Source organism: Stenella coeruleoalba (genome assembly GCF_951394435.1).
Source record: "Stenella coeruleoalba genome assembly, chromosome: 19".
Classification (NCBI taxonomy): Eukaryota; Metazoa; Chordata; class Mammalia; order Artiodactyla; family Delphinidae; genus Stenella; species Stenella coeruleoalba.
Genome location: NC_137165.1, coordinates 58,156,163 through 58,174,554, shown reverse-complemented (window position 1 = coordinate 58,174,554; position 18,392 = coordinate 58,156,163). Strand labels below are relative to the sequence as shown.

The 18,392-nt window shown below is 45.0% G+C and overlaps 1 protein-coding gene across 1 annotated transcript; it reads left to right on the top strand.

The window, feature by feature from the left end:
• The first annotated feature begins 9,835 nt into the window (after window positions 1-9,835).
• Window positions 9,836-17,946, top strand: KCNJ2 (potassium inwardly rectifying channel subfamily J member 2). The gene is made up of 3 exons (XM_079905298.1): window positions 9,836-11,191; window positions 16,822-16,906; window positions 17,647-17,946. Exons 1-2 carry the CDS (start codon window positions 9,959-9,961, stop codon window positions 16,882-16,884), a joined length of 1,296 nt encoding a protein of 431 aa, XP_079761424.1. The 5' UTR covers window positions 9,836-9,958; the 3' UTR covers window positions 16,885-16,906; window positions 17,647-17,946.
• Window positions 17,947-18,392: the final 446 nt, after the last annotated feature.

Below are 18,392 nucleotides of genomic sequence, written 5' to 3'. Positions count from 1 at the left end.
TGAAATAGTTTATGTTTATTATAATGAGTTATTACTGAGTCATTATTCAAAAGTCATCTTATACTCAAAAATATTGTTACTTTCATTCTTTTCATCATTTAACTGCCATTTACTGAACCTGATTTATTTACTTGGCCATGTGCAGGGCAATAAGGATATAAAGATTAAAAATAAAAAAAAAAAAAGAAGACCTGGCAGCAGACTTTGAAAAGCTCCCCATTGGTAGGTGGAGACAAATACAGGGAAAAATATATCTGTAACAGCATGAGAGGAACAAAATATGCTATACTAGAACTATGTACAGAGTGCTACAGGGGCAACCAGTTAGAGTCTGAGGATGCATATATTACATAAGGGAAAAATTCCCAATCAAACAAATTTCAATTTAGAAAAGCCATTATGTCAGGGGTCCCCAGCCCCCGGCCACAGACTGGTACTGGTCCATGGCCTGTTAGAAACTGGACTGCACAGTAGCAGGTGAGCGGTGGGTGAGTGAGCGAAGCTTCGTCTGTATTTACAGCCGCTCCCCATTGCTCGCACTACCGCCTGCACATCCGCCCCTCCCCTCCACAGTCTGTGGAAAAATTGTCTTCCACAAAACTGGTCCCTGGTGCTGAAAAGGCTGGGGACCACTGCATCATGTGATATGCTGCATTCCCAGGTCTGCCAGATCAGTTAGGCACCATCACTGTGTGTGACAAATGGCAAATAAGTCTTGTGGACTAAATCCCACTGCTTTAGAGGAAACTGTGCAGGCAGTGGCATGCAGGAAGGACATGCCATTCTTAGAAGCAGCTTATAATTTATAAACACAATTACACGCATATAGTCAGAGCCGGGGGCATACCATTATGGACAAAATCTGAGTGAGGGGCAACCATGGCTTCTGGTACGCTCTCAGCATCCTTAACACAACTATGCAAGCTATTATGTCACACGTGTTGTCTTCCATTCTAAAGACTTCCCCATACATTCTAATCCATTTCATTCTACACTCCTCATTCTCCAGATTTTCCTTTTTTCACAATCCACTTTAGCACTTAATCAGAGGCTGCCTTATCTTGTCATTTAGTCATTTCACTTGTGCACTGTCTGTCTTCTCAGTTAGAGATTGTGAATTCTTAAAGAGAAGGAACTGTTCCTCCTAGGGCTCTTCTGTCTCTTATCTCACCTAGCGCACAGCTAAAGTACAAAGTAGCTACTCAACAAGTAGCTACTACCCTTTATTGAATTTATTATGGAGATGAGATCTTACCAGTGCAGTAAGCGAGATTGCCAAAGCCGTTTCCCAACAGATTGCATTCAGTGGCTTAAAATACCCTAGTGGATGGCTTGTCCTCATAGCAGCAGACTGCAAACTCATCCTGTCTACATTTCAAGTCAACATAACATTTACTTATTTATGATTATTAATTATTACTGCAAAGACTAGTAAGTGGTTCTTACTACCTAGTAGATGCAAATAACAGGAGTTTTTCATCTTTATCATTATGAAATTGGGCTGCATAGATGGTTAACAGACACCTGAAAGTATATCTAATTGCTGGTGATCTTTACATAAATGCAAAGGAAAGATTTATGTTCCTCGTGAAACAATCTCCTTCTGCGTCACACGACCATTCATAATCTGACTGCAGATCTAGACTGTGACTAATATTTGGCTTTAATATTATAGGTGGTTACCATGGAGGGAATCAGTAAGAGCATAATTGTCACTTCCTTGGAAAAATTTAATCCACAGATGGATCCCAACACTCAGCTGCACTGGTGTCCAAAACTAATGGGGACTTTTTTGCTAAATAAGGACTGATTCAGCCAAAAAGATATACTCTGACTAGAGAAATCTGTATCACGCATCGCTCCAAAAAAGTATATTTACCCAAGCACTGAATGTTTTGGAACACTAGAATTTTCCTACTAGGGACGTAGTGAAAAGTCTCTCTCATTAATTAAAATGCAAATTTATATTTTTCTTTATAAGGTGAAGCAATAGAGTTAATCAATGCTATCCTGAATTTACAAAGTTTCATTTACTAACAAAATTTAATCCTTCATGTTTCCTTATTTAGCTAAATAATTAAGGTGAAAATTCTATTCAGATTGGGAAGCTGCTTATTAAAATAATCAACTTTTCTCTAATATTCTACTGCAACAAGTAAGCCTTGCTGCATAGCATTACATGGGAGGTGAAAGTGACACTGATGAGAAAGATGCCTCTTTGCCCAGATAAATACATATATTTATTTGCCCCCCTCCCATCAGCAAATTTATACAAACAACCATAATCTTGTAACTTTGCATTCATTTCTTTAAAGATTTTTCCTATCATATGAAACTTTCCTAGCCTGGGGTGTATTCAGTTTACTTAGAGTAAATTAAATTAAATTAAATTAAAGTAGAACAATTTCAATCCTAATTGCAGAGAAATGCCACCCCTTTCTGGGTGACTGGTTTTGAACTACAGCTCATTACCTGGAAATAAGAGTGTTGCCTCTCCGAATTCCTGTGGTTTGGAAAATTCTTAGCCATCTACAGATACATAGATTGAATCATAGTAGAGAAGAGAACATCTATAGATGATGAATTTCTCCCTCTTTCCATTTAGGTTTAATATGCTTTGAAGGATTAATTGGACCTCTCCCGCCTGTTCCTTAGAAGAAATCCATGAGGAAACCCATTTCAGAGGAAGCTTATTGCAGTGCAGTGAGCTGTGCCTCATCCTCTGTGCTCTGGTTACGCAGAGTCAGCCCCTCTGTCTCCAGGCTCTTTCAGCTTTAGGCTACAGCCTGGCTTTCTATACATCCATCTCTTTTGCAGAGTTGATCCAAACGGTCTATAAATAACACTCGGCTTAACACAGGTTAAATTAGACCTCCCTGGTGTGAAGCATTATTCCCACGGAGAGGACTTTAAAAGGCAAGACAGTTGGTACCAGGGCTCGGACTACTGTACTATCTCAGCAAATGGAATGAAACAGCAATGCGCTTGGGTATCAGAGACACACCGCGCGCGCAACCTGTTCCAGACCCTTTGAATCTCAGCGTCTTCCTCGGTGCTAGGAAAAGTGGCCCACTTGCTAAGGCAGGATTAAGAGCGATCTGCAAAACCCAAGCGTATTTCACCAGCACCTCCTAGGGGCCGCGTGCGGGTATGAGGCTCGGAGGTGGGTCCAGGCGCAGACCCTTTCCTTGAAGTGTCAGTTTCACTCTCCCATACGCACAAATCCAGCCGGGCTGTGCCGCCCAGAATACGAGCTAGTTTGTTGAAGTAGTTCGGCGTCTCTAGGAAGCCTTTCAGAGGTTTAAATAAACTGCGCGGAAGACACATTTGATCGCTTGAGGAAATGCACATTCAACACACACACACACACACACACACACACGGATTTCAAACTTGGGGACTCCTAAATATCCTTTAAGAGCAAAGCTGCGTTATGACACCAAAGTACTCAGACACACACACACACACACACACACACACACGGTTTAATCTGTAACGTTCCAGGGTCCACACCCGGTTCGCGCTGAAGCTGACGGAGCTTCTGAAAGGGTCTCTGGAAAGGGTCTACATGCTCTTGCCTGGCTGCTGGGAAGGAGGGCTGGGAGGCGCTGATGCGCGGCAGCGCTGAGTGTCTGTAGGAGTCGCCGTTCCAGAGAGTTCATTACTCTTTAATTGCTCTGATTTTAGATCAGCAGAGCGTGCCGGGCGCTGGTGCAGACAGAGATTGAGGGCGGGCCCTGCGAGAGCGAGCGAGCGGTTCACCCTTCCGAGCAGTCTAGGCGCTTTGTAAGTAATTGACCCAGAGCCGGGAGGAGGGATAGCTTCTTCTCCCAGGCAGCTGCAACCCTCGCGCGCGTCTGAATCCCGCTGGGTTCTGCGAGCCGGTCGCGGTCCCTTTCCCCGTTTAATTCGCGGCTCTTCAGCGCACCGCTGGTCCTGGGGGGGTGGGGGGTGGGGGGCGGGCGGATTCAGAGGGTGGGAGGGGGGTGAAGGGAGAAGAAGACGCGCCCCGGCTGAAAGGCTGAAATGCAAGCCTCCCCGGCTGCCACCGCTTCTCCCGGACCCTGGCACCTCGCGAGCCTCTGGGGGCGCACGCCCCGCCCCGCAGCCACAGACGACAGAAGAGGGCAAGTGTAGGGCTGGCGAAGGGGTTGAAAGCTTTGCCCAAGGGCCAGGCTGCCACGAGGCAGCCGCAAGAGCCCGGCCGCGGAGCTTCCCACCTGCTGCCGGCCGGGCCGGGCCGCAGCTTCCCCCTCCCTTGCGCGGCCGGACCGGCGGCTGGGGCGCGGTGGAGGGGGGCGGGGGCCGGACGGGAAGGAAGCGGCGGCAGGTTCTCCCCGGCGGCAGCCCCGCGGCCGCGGGCGCAGCATCCTCCCTCCCCGCGCGGTCCCCGGGGCCAGGCGCGCTGCGATTGGCCGGCGCGGCCGGGGGCGGGGCCAGGCGGGCCGGTGGCTCGCGACGCCTCAAAAGAGCCCAGGAAAGCTCAGAGCGCCCTGGAGCCCCGGCCAGCGCGCAGCCCGCCCGGCGCCGGCAAGCTGGGTCTTGGGAATGCTGGTTCGCCCTGGCTCGCTCGCTTGTACAAACTCCTGGATCTTACATGCCTCTGTAACCCCCCACTTCCACGCCATGTCCCCATGCTCCTGCGCCGGCAACAGGTAAGGGCTGCTGTGTGTTTTCTTCCCTCCTTTCCTCTCGTTGCCTGTGCGGCCCGGGGAGTGGACTCGGGCTGCCGTCCCCGACCCTCCCCTGCCCCGCCGCCCCAGAGGTGCCCAGCTGTCACTCTGCCTTAGCGCTCACCCACGCTCCGGAGTCCCAGACCATGCCTATAGAGTTTGTGCGCGCACCAGAACACCCCCAGAGCTAAAAATACTGAGACATGCTTGGAACAGTTGAGCAATAGAAACAGATTTCTCTGCAGCATCTGTTTGTGCTCATAACTTCCAATGCACCAGCTGTAGCGAGATACTGAGTTTGGAGACAAGGGCGAGGGAGCCTCTGTTCGCTCTCGCTCTAAGGGGAAAAAAGGGGGGGAGCGGGTGCGTCTACAGTACTGGTCTCAGACTTTGGCAAACCTGGGGACGCAGCGCTAGATCTGGATCCTTGGTGTCTTCCCCCCCCCCCACCCCCGCCCCTTTGTCATTGCTTCAAGTGTAGCTTCGAGTACCAAACCCAGCGAGCGTCTCAAAGTTGCTTTGCTGGGAAAGAGAGCGGGAGCTCGCGTTGGATTTCAGCCGGAAGACAGCAAAACTTTCACATCCTATGTCACTCTCCCCTGAGCAACTTGTTATTCTTTGTAATAATAATATTAACACCGAAATTGGAAGACAGTGTGGTTTCAGGGAAGCACAGTGGTCAAACGACTTGATTCTGCAAAAGATTGCATCATAACATAGAGTCATCATGACAGTTGGAAAAAAAATCGAGATAGGAAACGGGTAGTTTATCGTCTGTGTCTGGGTAATCCTGTCAGTAGGATGGTAACTGGAGTACCTGTGAATTCTGGGGATTTTCATAAACTCAGAATTTACCTTTTAGGAAACAAGGCATTATTTGAAAACGTGTTTTGGGTATGCGAGGAGTGCATATTGCTTTGTACCACTTGTTTTCTTTTCACGTTAATAATCGGTAGGCTGTCAGATTTCCTCTCACTAACCGCTGTTGTGTGTCTGCTGTATGTTACCTGTACACTTGCTAGCTTTTTCCTGCTCGCTTCCAACCCTGCGCCAAGTGTTTTATTTATATTTGGCATTATCCGGAAAAATCCCCAGGCTCAGGAGTAAGAGATGTTACTTTAAGGATGGTGGGAGGGGTGAGAGATGGGGTCAAGGTCATGTCACTTTACTTTCAGCCCCTCCCCCTCCCCATTTGCGAGCACTTTCTTTTGTATTATTGCTCTCCATAGGGATATTTGCTCCGAGCTCTTGTGAATGTGGCGTTAAAACACCACACACACACACACACACACACACACACACACACACACACACACACACACACACTTGCTATTTCTACTACCTTCAGACTTTCTGGTTGTAGAATCCCCTGGTTAGCTGTAGAGTCCTTGTATGACTTTTGAGTAGAATGGGAGACTGACCATGTTTTTACCTGAGCAACCGGACTGTTTCAAGCTTTTTTCTTTTTAGTGTCTATTTTTTGTTGGCCAAAGAGGTATATTTTTCAGCCTGTGCACACGTTGAGTGAGGCTACCTGCATTGTTGGGTGTCAAAGTTATCGGGCTCACATAGACGAGTGGGTATCCCGCCTCCCTTACCGCCCCTCCCCCTCCCTTCTGTTTACTGAGCCTCTGAGAGGTTGCTTTGCTAGCCTAGAGCTCTAATAGCAACGGTGTGCCCAGAGCACACTCAGGCCGGTCTATATGGCGTCCGCAGGGGAATAGCTGCTCTAGACACTCAGCCGACCTCTCTTTCATCCCAGGCCACTTTCTTTTACCATCCTTATTTCCTCTCCTTCCTTAGAAACTTTCTTATTTGCTCCACGCCACGACCCTATGAGGGGACCCACTTATTCTCATTTATTCTTCATGGTTACATGTTTCTGTTCTTTTATACTCCGTATTGGGAATATTTCCTTTATGGTAAAAATGCTTTGGATGCATTCCTTTACACCGTGTTGTCTCCTCGACCGTGTATGTGGGTCCACAGCGCTCTCTCCTTTAACATCTACCTTGAGAGTGAAGCCCTGAACTATTTTTTTCCGTTGCTTATGCTTCATTTTGGCTCGGCCTATAAATAGTCTTAACATGAAGAACACCACATGTAACCTCTCAGTTTCCCAGGAATACGTTCTACCTCATTGGTGATAGCCTGGGTAAAAATGATGATCTGTGTCTATTACATTTCTATCAGGCCCTTAAATACTTTAGCTGAAAACGGGGGAATTTACACATTGTTCATCAACCCAGTATCAGTTCTCCTGAGTTGTGCCCATCGAGGACTCCAATCACCTGATGTTTTCATCTATTCTTAATTAAGAACGTATCAAGACTAGAGCCCTAAAATGAAGTTACGTGAAAGCCCTATTCCTAATTAAAGTACTTTCCCAGATGCTCGTGAATCGGTGATTTTCAGTGTGAGAGGCAAGGAAGGGGCAGGCAAGGAAGTTTTCTGCTCACTTGCGGCCACTCAGGCATGCGGGCAGGTTGATAGAAAAGACATTCCTCAGAGCGGAATATTAAGACAATTACCCTCTCGCACGTTGGCAGGTGTGCGAGGGTAATCGTCAGCTCCACCAGAGTCCGAATGCACATCGTGTGTGTGCGCCCATAGACACACGTAAATCTGTTTTGGAGCATACCTGCTGGAAGTGACAGAAGTTTCCATTTTGCCAAAAAAGATCCTTTTTTCCCCCTTTCCAGGCAGAAATGGTAGAATTTCTAAATGATGCTCCACATATGGAACAAATTCTGTCATTAGCAATGGAAATAAGACAATAATAGTTGCTCGATACAGGCTCTTTTCAAGATTCTAAATGTGGAAAGCTATTCGTAGGAAGCTGGTAGTGTGTGTTTTGTGGAATTCAAGCTAATGTCCTGGGGTCAAGATTTTTGGAAAGTCGTAATTCAGTCTTTAGATTTCATATGGTTGTGATGCTTTAATCTGGAAAGAGTGCAGAAATAAGTCAGGAGAAATTTGAGACTGTCTCCTCATGGGCCCTAATGGTAACTCAGATGGAAGGATTGTTTTGAATCATGAAAAGGGAATTTCTTGGTGTCAGCTTCTAAGATTCTGAAGTCACACAGAGCTCAGGGATACAAGCACTATTTAAATGAGGCCTCCGTCGCCCCCCTTCTTGGAAAATGCACCTGCATTCGGCGTCATGTTGTGATCTCTGTTTTTGTGTAGAAATGCTTGGCAACATCCTACGAGCCGAGTGAGCTGAAATCACCGTTTAAAAAAACTCTTTCCGTGTCCAGGATCTAGAACCCTGAGGAATAGGAGTCTTGTTTCTTTGGTCCAAGTACAAACTTCATGGGGAAGCAGACAAAACATTGAAGCAGGTGGAAGGCTGGGAAGGCACAGCAACTTCTTTTTATAAAGTAATTCGAAGGCACTTTCAAATCAGGCATCACTTAGGTGTCAAAAGCTGCGAAAATGTAACACACATTGCAATTTTCACAGATGACTAATCTCAGGAAAAATGTGTTGGGGCGCATTCTTGCATAATAACTTGGATAAAAAGGGAGAAGTGAAAAGACTGTAACAAGACATTTTCAAAGACAGTGCACCTTGCCTCTCTTTAAGGGGGTGCCCGAGACAGACCAATGATTTGCTCTCTTTGTTTGCAGTGGGCTTGGCTGGACGTGGTTCTGTTAAGTGCTTAATCTGAATGTGGCTTGGGGGGAGAAAGAAAAAGTGGAGTCTTCGTCATTAGGACTTCGACAGATTTCTGATCCTGTCCATCTGTTGCTCATTGACCCCTTTAATACAGGAGAGAGATTTGGTGGTTTGAAAAGTCGAGCATCACTTTTATTTCTCAGATCTGTGCTGTATTCATTTTTTAAATTTGTATTTGGTCAACAAAACACCCTAGACTTTCTCCTAGGCTTTTGTGAGTCCAGGAAAGACGAGTTTCTTTGGAGCAAAATTGGAAAATCAAAGTCAATGGGTGGTTTTCACCTGGGCCGGGGTGGGGAGAGATGGAGCAGGAGGAGAAAACTGAAAACTATTATTTGTTCTCATTAAGTAAAGGTGAGTGCGTTTTCCATAGGAACAGAGAGCAAGCAGCGGCACTGGAAGTGAAAAGTCAGCTGAGGGACCCTTACGATTTACTACTGCAAAGTCGTCTCTGTTTGGGAAAACGTAGACTTGGACTTCCACGAAATGAGTTCCAGCCTTATGTCAATCCGCTAAAGACCTGGTCCTTGGGCACAAAGGTGCTTACTTCCTAGCCTGTCATCACACATGACAATCCCACCTCCAGAGACTTTCAGGACTCTCATTGCTAGGCAACAGGATCTCTCTGTATCCCCCAGAGTAAACCTGTGTCTTCAAGTCAGAATCACTTGCGCTAACAGAGATGTTATCAGGCGTTTCTGCCTAGTGGCTGCTTTCAGTGTGTGAAGTGACGGAATAAGCCCAAACAGTCTCCAGAAACTGGGATCCCTTTCAGATGATTAGAAGGGCTGTCTGCTCAGTTTTATCTTTTAAACAAAATAGTCGGTGCTTTTGGATTTCAACTTGTCATCAAGGGCTCTCATATTCTCTCAACATGCACCTGCTGTTCAATTAATATTAACGTTCTGCGTTCATGCGAAATGCTCTCCCGACGTGTCCGCATTCTTAAAGCTTCATGGCAAACCTTGGAGTTAGAAAGTCTTTCTTCTGCCTAATCACCTGGGACCCCAGCAAGTAGCGAAGGCAAAGGAAGAGAATAAGAGGAGAGAGGTAGCTCTGTAAAGTAGAATATTCCAGATCGCTGGCAAAAAATAGGGGAAGGGAGACCTGAGATTTCAGCTGAAAGACTGTCACGAACAACTAACTCTTCTGTGTTTAATGACTTCATGCTTCTAAATAATATAAGAAAATATTTTCTTATCTGTCTATTTCTCTGGGGCTACAAGGAAACGAAAAACCCAGTAATTCAACGTAGAGGACATTTATCTATATCTGACCCTGTGTCTGGCTAGGAAATGTTGCCTTAGGGAGTAGACTTCATTTTTCCATGACTTCTTTTGTAACGAACGATCTCTCTCTCTCTCTCTCTCTTTTTTTTTGGTAGGACCTGTTCTCTGGATGTCAGCTGAGTTACTAAGGTGACTCTGCACGCCAGGAGAGAGACCTTGGTAGAAAGAACCTTAAGGCTCTTGGAGACCCCCATCCCTCCTTCTTTTCTGTGTGTGTGGGTCTTCACTGAACATTCAAACCTGTTTCTCCAAAGGGTTTTGCAAAAACTCAGACTGTTTTCCAAAGCAGAAGCGCTGGCGTCCACAGCAGAAGTGATGGGCAGCGTACGCACCAACCGCTACAGCATCGTCTCTTCGGAGGAGGACGGCATGAAGCTGGCCACCCTGGCGGTGGCCAATGGCTTTGGGAACGGGAAGAGTAAAGTCCACACTCGACAGCAGTGCCGGAGCCGCTTTGTGAAGAAGGACGGCCACTGCAACGTGCAGTTCATCAACGTGGGCGAGAAGGGCCAGCGGTACCTGGCGGACATCTTCACCACGTGTGTGGACATCCGCTGGCGGTGGATGTTGGTTATCTTCTGCCTGGCTTTCGTTCTCTCCTGGCTGTTTTTCGGCTGCGTGTTTTGGTTGATAGCGCTGCTCCACGGGGACCTGGACGCATCCAAGGAGAGCAAAGCGTGCGTGTCCGAGGTCAACAGCTTCACGGCCGCTTTCCTCTTCTCCATCGAGACGCAGACCACCATAGGCTACGGCTTCCGCTGCGTCACAGACGAGTGCCCCGTGGCTGTTTTCATGGTGGTCTTCCAGTCCATCGTGGGCTGCATCATTGACGCCTTTATCATTGGCGCGGTCATGGCCAAGATGGCCAAGCCCAAGAAGAGAAACGAGACCCTGGTCTTCAGCCACAACGCCGTGATCGCCATGAGGGATGGCAAGCTCTGTCTGATGTGGCGGGTGGGCAACCTTCGGAAAAGCCACCTGGTGGAAGCTCACGTGCGAGCACAGCTCCTCAAATCCAGGATTACTTCCGAAGGGGAGTACATCCCCCTGGATCAAATAGACATCAACGTCGGCTTTGACAGCGGCATTGACCGCATATTTCTGGTGTCCCCCATCACCATCGTCCACGAGATAGACGAGGACAGCCCTTTATACGATCTGAGCAAACAGGACATCGACAACGCGGACTTTGAGATTGTGGTGATACTCGAAGGCATGGTGGAAGCCACGGCCATGACCACGCAGTGCCGGAGCTCGTACCTGGCCAACGAAATCCTCTGGGGCCACCGCTACGAGCCCGTCCTCTTCGAGGAGAAGCATTACTACAAAGTAGACTATTCGAGGTTCCACAAGACTTACGAAGTACCCAACACTCCCCTTTGTAGCGCCAGGGACTTAGCGGAGAAGAAATACATCCTCTCCAGCGCTAATTCCTTTTGCTATGAAAATGAGGTTGCCCTCACAAGCAAAGAGGAAGAAGACAGTGAAAACGGGGTCCCAGAGAGCACGAGTACGGACACACCCCCTGACATAGACCTTCACAACCAGGCAAGTGTACCCCTAGAGCCCAGGCCCTTACGGCGAGAGTCGGAGATATGACTAATTCCTCCTCGGGAATAGTTACTTTGAAACGCAGTCTGTTGGTCAAAGGCCCAAAGCAGTTACGCAGACGACGGTACTGGTGAAGAGGTGGTTTGAGACAAGTGACCACGAGGGACTGAGGCTAGCACGATGCTTTCAAAGAAAGACTGTAGGCTCAGAGATGAACCTAAAGCACTAAACATGCCTGCCCCCCCCCGTGACCCGATGGCACATAACACGTTGTAGAATAAGTTATGGGACGTTTATGTCTTGTCTTGTGTTTTCATACCAAACTTGAACTTGCAGGCAAGCCTTGGTTGGTTGGGTATTTGACGTCTCCAGAATGCTTCTCTTTAGGGAACAAGAATGTTTTTAAATGGCATCACATTTTTAAATGTTTTCAAGGCAAGACTCTGCCTTAACTTTTGAAAAGCTGCTAACTACACGAACACACGTTGTACTGTTGCAGTGTAGTTTTTCTTGTGTGTAATTTAAAAAGTCAGTGTTGAACTTTCTCGAGAGCTCATGGTATGCGCTTCAAAGTGGCAGGTATTTGGCTGTTAGTGGCCAAAACGAGAGCCTGATTTTTTGAGGCCAGTAATTTGTTTGCTAGAATTGATTTCTCTCTCTCTCTCTCTGTCTCTCTCTGTCTCTCTCTGTCAATCTCTTTCCGGTTACATAAGGGCATTATGTAACACTAGCCAAATGGTAGCCTCTGGGTTGTCGTTATTGGTTTTTTTTTTTTTTCTCCATGATGTTAATGGGTGATCTCAAATTTTAAGTTAGACTACCTGAAATAAATACCAAAGATAATGCACATTTTTGCACAGTGGAGCTTATACTAAAAAGGAAAGAAAGCCCCACGGCTGCCTTGAAGTCAAGAGACAATAACTTTGAACCTCAGCAAGACCGTGAACTGCCCTCTCCTTTTGCACCTTATTCAGAAAACAGAACATCACACACACAGTCGAGTAAGCGCCGTGCTTTACATCTCTGTTCCTTCATGTAACTTTCACGTTATAGGAGGAAGAAGACAGGGGAAGAAAAATTCACACGCACACGATATAAACATCTTTTCTTTCCTTCGAGGTGGTGCTAGCCAGGTGAACGCATACGACGTTGAGAGACGGTGATGTGCCCTTCGATTTTTTTTCTGGGTTTTTCCATGTTTTGCACATTCCAAAATTGATTCCAGAAGACAAGACCTAGGTTGAAATGAGTTGGCATCCTTGACGCTGAGCCATCCAGCTTGAAAGATCAATAGGTTTATACCCCTGTGGCTGAATTCCTTGCCCTGACAGCTGGTACATCTCCAGCTTAACTGCCTCTTCCAAAAGATGCCACGCCTGGCCTCTAGGCTGGCTCTTACGATCGGGCTGTCTGGACTGAGTCCTACAGCATCCGAGGGGGCTGGGAATGCCCAAGTGGGAAGGTGGGAAGATGCCGAAGAGCCGTTTTGACGTAGCTCATCAGCTCAAGTATTCAGGAGGGAGGGGAACATTGCCTTTTTTTTTTTTTTTTTCTAATGGTACAGAGTAGGAATTGAAAATGTCTCAGTAATGTAGGGTCAACAAGAGCCATAAAAATTCTAAGAGGCTCACAAGTAAAGGAGATAATGATCTAAAAGGGTCCTTTCCCCCTGACGGATGCACGCTCACGATTGAATCCGAGCTGACCCCTTCGCCCGCGGAGCCCTAGAGCAGGCTGCTCAGGGCACATTGTTTTCCAGAAGCCTCTCCCGCCTGGCTGCCTGACTTGCTAGAAACATTTTGTTTTGTCTTGTTTTCCGCTCTAGCTCAACATAATGGAACTCTCTTTTGGTTTAAAGTTCCTTATTTGTGAATTCTGGGGTTGCTGACTTTTCTTTTTAATTGGCGTCTCAAAATCAACTCTCTTACGGTATTCTATCCCTGTATGCCATTAAAAAACAGCTTGTTCTAGAATCCTGTATTTTGTAAACTGTTGTCTGTGATGGTCTATGGTTCTCGAACAGCCATATCTGAATGCAGTGCCTGCAATAATTGGACAGTCTCTGCTGTTCTCAGCCTTCAGAGTCGATGGGTTTGAACACTGTGGAGTTCTTTTCACTGAAACCAAGTTAGAGATATCAAGCAAGTGGATGTTATTTTAAGTCCAAACTTAAAGGCAGATTAGGGAAGTTGTTTAGAGAGGTGGAGGGATTGCGTGGATACAGAATTTACATTCTTCTGTAAACGGCAAATGTTCGGCCATTGACAGGATGCTGACGGTTTCAGCTGCTGCTATTTCGATATTTTTGCAAAGGAAAATAATCAAACCAAAGAGTATTCAGTGGTCTGTAAATTAAATGATGATTCAGTGGAGAATGGGGGTGACCACAGAAAAGGCACCTTCCCATCACACAGCTCTGCCACTTAAAAAGACTTGAGATATTTGAAAGGGGGTGGGTAGGGGGCAAGAATGAGGGAGGGAACTCTTGCAACTTCTTTCTGAAAAAGAGAAAAAAAAAATCTAAAATTTCTGGTGCACAGGTTTGTTTTTTTTTTTTCAAGAAAATTTTGCAGAAGCTATGTTTTTAAAGTGTACATTTTATAAAGTTTATCAGATATTTTCATATTTAAAGCCAAATGTAAATAGAAGTCTGTAAAGGGAAAAAAGTTGCCGTAGAAAGTATAATTTCAGTGCAGCCATTTCTGAGAGCTGGTACCTATGTGCTACCGGTTAGCATGGTTTTAGCAAATATTTACCAGCCTTATAAGGTTCGTATTGCTATGTTCTTCTGTTATTTATTTCAGCATGGACTGTTGATTTGAAAGCTTTTTCTAGTTATTAGTATTTTCACAGTGACAATTTTTTTTTTCTTTTTGTCAAGAGCCAAGACACAGGTGATGCACAACGGTTTTTGTTTTTGTTTTTGCTGCATTTTACCTTCAAAACATTTGTCATTGACTGGGTTTCCTTAATTAGTGCACACATGTCATTAGAATGCAGGTTGAAGAGACTCACTGTGAATATCTGGGGTCTGTTCCGGGATCTGTGTTGGCTTCTCCGTGACAAGCAAACCCCCACTGAATTTACTTAGGAATTATTCCCTTTTAAAGAATTTTTGCCCATATCTGGATGGGCATTATATTTTTGGGAGGGGGACTAGATTCCTGGTTATCCTATTTTTAAAGAAAAGGTAGACAAAGTGAATTCTATTTTGATTATTGAGAAAGGAATAGTTTTCTATCCCTCTAAGAGTATACTTGAATCAGACATTTTAAGGATGTCACCCATAACTCTGAAACCATTTCCAAATTCCTGGTGAAAGTTTGTTTTATCTTTTTTTTTTTCAATTCTATCAATGCATTATTTCTTCCCTTCACTTCCTTTCTTCCCTGTCAACTCCCACCTCAAACCTTGATGTTTATTCAATGAGTTCTGTCCCCTAAATCACGTCACTCTTACAAAAAAATGTTGGTTCATATTTGATGGTAAGCCACTCAGTAAAGGTAAAAAGCTTGTTCTGAGAAACAGAGTGAGTGTTTTTTCACTCTGTGTCCAATAATGTTAAGGTTAAAAAAAAAAGAAAAAAAAAAGTGTTGCATAGTCACTCACTCCCAACTAGAATCCCTTTTCTAGTTATGTTGGGTTTCAGCTCTGGGGCTGCGGTGAATTGAACCATCCCGGCCTTTGACAATCGTGAGAGTTATTATTTTCCCGTTTGCTGTCTTTTTGTATCTAAAGTCTTCCTAATGTACTGCACAAACCATGGATTGTACATATTTTTATATATTATGTCTTATTTTATTATTTCTAAATAAAAAATTAAAAATTGAAAACAAAGCAGTGCAAGAATCTTTGGGCTCCCTGTATGGTCACCGTAGCATCCCTGAGATAGAAAGCAAAGGTTCCCAAACAAGAGGGCATAAACCCTGATAGTTTGGATAAATAGAACCGATCACCGAAACAGGTGGGGGGCAGATTACTCTAATCCAAGTAAGAGGAAGTCAAGCTTGTATTTTGTTTCTGGACAGAATGGCCTAGAGAGAAAAGACCGAGAAACAAGCAAACAAAACTAGCAAAACGTGTAAGGTTTAGATTTTGAGTCTCTGTGTTAACAACGGAAGTTACTCGTTATTGAGCCTAACCGGGTAGGGTTCTGGCTTTCTATTATTTCATTCCCCCGAAACCAAATCAGGTTATTATATTCTCGTGTAATAGATCAGAGTTGGCAAATATGTTCCCTAAAAGGCCAGATAGTAAATATTTCTGGCTTTGTGGAACAGTCTTTGTCAGAACTATGCAGCTCTGCCCTGGTACTACAAAATCAACCACGGAGAATACAACAGCAAATGGTGCGGCTGTCTGTCAATAAAACTTTACGTATACAAACGGCTGGAGGGCCAGATTTGGCACATGGTCTGTAATTTATTGACCTCTGTTATACAGGAAGAAACTGAGGCTGGATTTGAAAGCTAATAAATCATCGAGCGGGTATTCAAATTCAGGTTTTATGTGCTTCTAAATTTAGTTTAATCCACGAAGCTATAGAGCGTTTCAGGGTACCAAGGATCTGTGGTCTCAGAGAAAATGTCAATTCCTCCGGCAAATTTCAAATAGCTTAACTGTTTTCCACCATTGGAAACACTGAGGAAAATCCCCATCCTGAAATATGGGTTGCTCCTTAATGTTTTTCCTTTAACAAATATTTTTCTTTTAACAAAGCCCTTACTATGTTTTGAGGATGGTTCTACATTCTTTATGAGTATTGAATAATTTAATCTTAAGAGCAACCCTGTGGCTTCTGCACGATTATTATCCCTATTTAAGAAACGAGGGGACTTCCCTGGCAGTCTAGGGGTTAGGACTCTGTGCTACCACTGCAGAGGGCCCGGGTTTGATCCCTGGTTGGGAAACTAAGATCCCACAAGCCATGCAGTGTGGCCAAAAAAAAAAAAAAAAAAAAAAAGGAAATGAGGTCACTGAGGCCCAGAGAGGTTGAGTGTCTTGTGTAAGCACACACAGCTAGTAAGTACTAGAGCTGAGCCTTAAACTGAGGCCATTTAGTTTGCAGCAACATGGATGGATCTAGAGATTATCACACTGAGTGAAGTAAGTCAGACAGAGAAAGACAAATACCATATGATATCGTTTATATGTGGAATCTAAAATATGACACAAATGAACTTAACTATGAAACACAAACAGACTCACAGACATAGAGAACAGACTTGTGGTTGCCAAGTGGGGAGGTGGGGGAGGGATGGATTGGGAGTTTGGGGTGAGCAGATGCAAACTATTACTATATGTAGAAGGGATAAACAACACGGTCCTACTGTATAAGCGCAGGGAACTGTATTCACGCTCCTGGGATAAACCATAGTGGAAAAGAATATGAGAAAGAATGTAGATATGAGTGTAACAGCAGAAATGAACACAATATTGTAAATCACCTATATTTCAATTAAAATAAATGGAGGCCGTTTAGCACTGGGCTGAGCTTTTTATCATTACACTACGCTTTCCATTTGGAGGCGTTCTTGGGAAAAGTTTCATCATTTCGTTTCAGGCCTCTCTGCTTCTCAGTTTTTATTCTCCTTGGTGATGAAAATGCATTCTTTTTCTCCACATAGGAGACTAGACATGGCACCCACCTCCTTCATAACCTGCTCTACAATTGCTCCTTTGGTTCCTGAGGAGAGAGGACAACTCACAAAGGTAGATTAATTACGAATAAGCATCAGTGGTGGGATTTAGGTAAATTTCAAACTTCAGATTAATTTCAGTTAACTAGGAATCGCTGAGGTCTGTCCCGAGGTGAAACCACAAAGCTCTGTTACTAACCAAACGGCAGGCACCCCACCACATCCCACACTTCTGCTTTCCTCCAGCTGTAGGCTGCCAAAGGTGTAACATGATCCGCTTGGTGATCGGTCCCATTAAACAAGATACAGGATGGTAACTCCAGGCAACAGGTTGAGCGCTCTATGAGTCCCACCTCTACTTTAAAAAAAAGAAAATTAAATTGTACAAAGAGAAAGGGTGAGGGTAGAATTTCAGAGGTTTTCTGCTTAGGCCTTTTCAGTGAAAGCCAAGCAAGGCCTCCCAACTCCAGCCTCTTTAAGCAACAACCTCTAGCTAATACTCACAAAGAAGAAAACATGTTTCTCTCTAGAAATTTCCATATTAAAGCTCGAAACACTGACTACATCAATCAGATTTGCTTTCCCCAATTAAAAGAAACGAAATAAAAAGAGAAACCTAGCTTTATGCATTTTGAGTGAGCAAAGGAGCCTAGTGACCTGATGATTTGAGCCACTATATGAGGTTTGTTATAATGACTTAAACATTTTTATATAATTATAAGGTGATACCTACAAGGCATGGGTGAATAAAACTATCATAGTACCTGGCTCTGGAATAGGTTGACCAGCTGTCCTGGTCTGTTTGGGACACAGGGTTTCCCCAGGATGCAAGACGGGCAGTCCTAGAACTGGAAAAGTCAGTCATCTGCTTTGGAGGCTAGAGGAGTACAAGTGTTGGGAAAGTGAAGAGAGAAAAGGTGAGCCAGACTCAGCACACGTGTTACTAAATAGTAAGAATAATAATGATGGATAATTACACATAAGTGGTTCTCTTGGAATAACTGAAGTTTGTTGCCTCGAGGGCATTCATTGTTTTGGAGGAATGGTTTGCTAAAATATTATACAATTCTCTGCCTCATTCAAAAAATAGTGTGTATTATTTAACATTTCTTTATGTGGTTCAAGCTACTAGGTACATCTCTTCCTGGTGGGGTGTGCTTTGAAGTCTGTCCATTAAACAATCAGCTACTATTTTGTCCTTAGCACCATTTAGGTTCTTTTCTTTTTTTTTTTTTTCCCCGTACGCGGGCCTCTCACTGTTGCGGCCTCTCCCGTTGCGGAGCACAGGCTCCGGACGCACAGGCTCAGCGGCCATGGCTCACGGGCCCAGCCGCTCCGCGGCATGTGGGATCCTCCCGGACCGGGGCACGAACCCGTGTCCCCTGCATCGTCAGGCAGACTCCCAACCACTGCGCCACCAGGGAAGACCCCATTTAGGTTTTTGCTTCTCTTTGCTGTTTTGAGGAAATCAGATAATCCATTATAAAGACTATATGACTAATAATAGCCGGAAAGGTACAGGTGAGACACAAAAGACCTGGCTTGAGCATAGAGTTTTT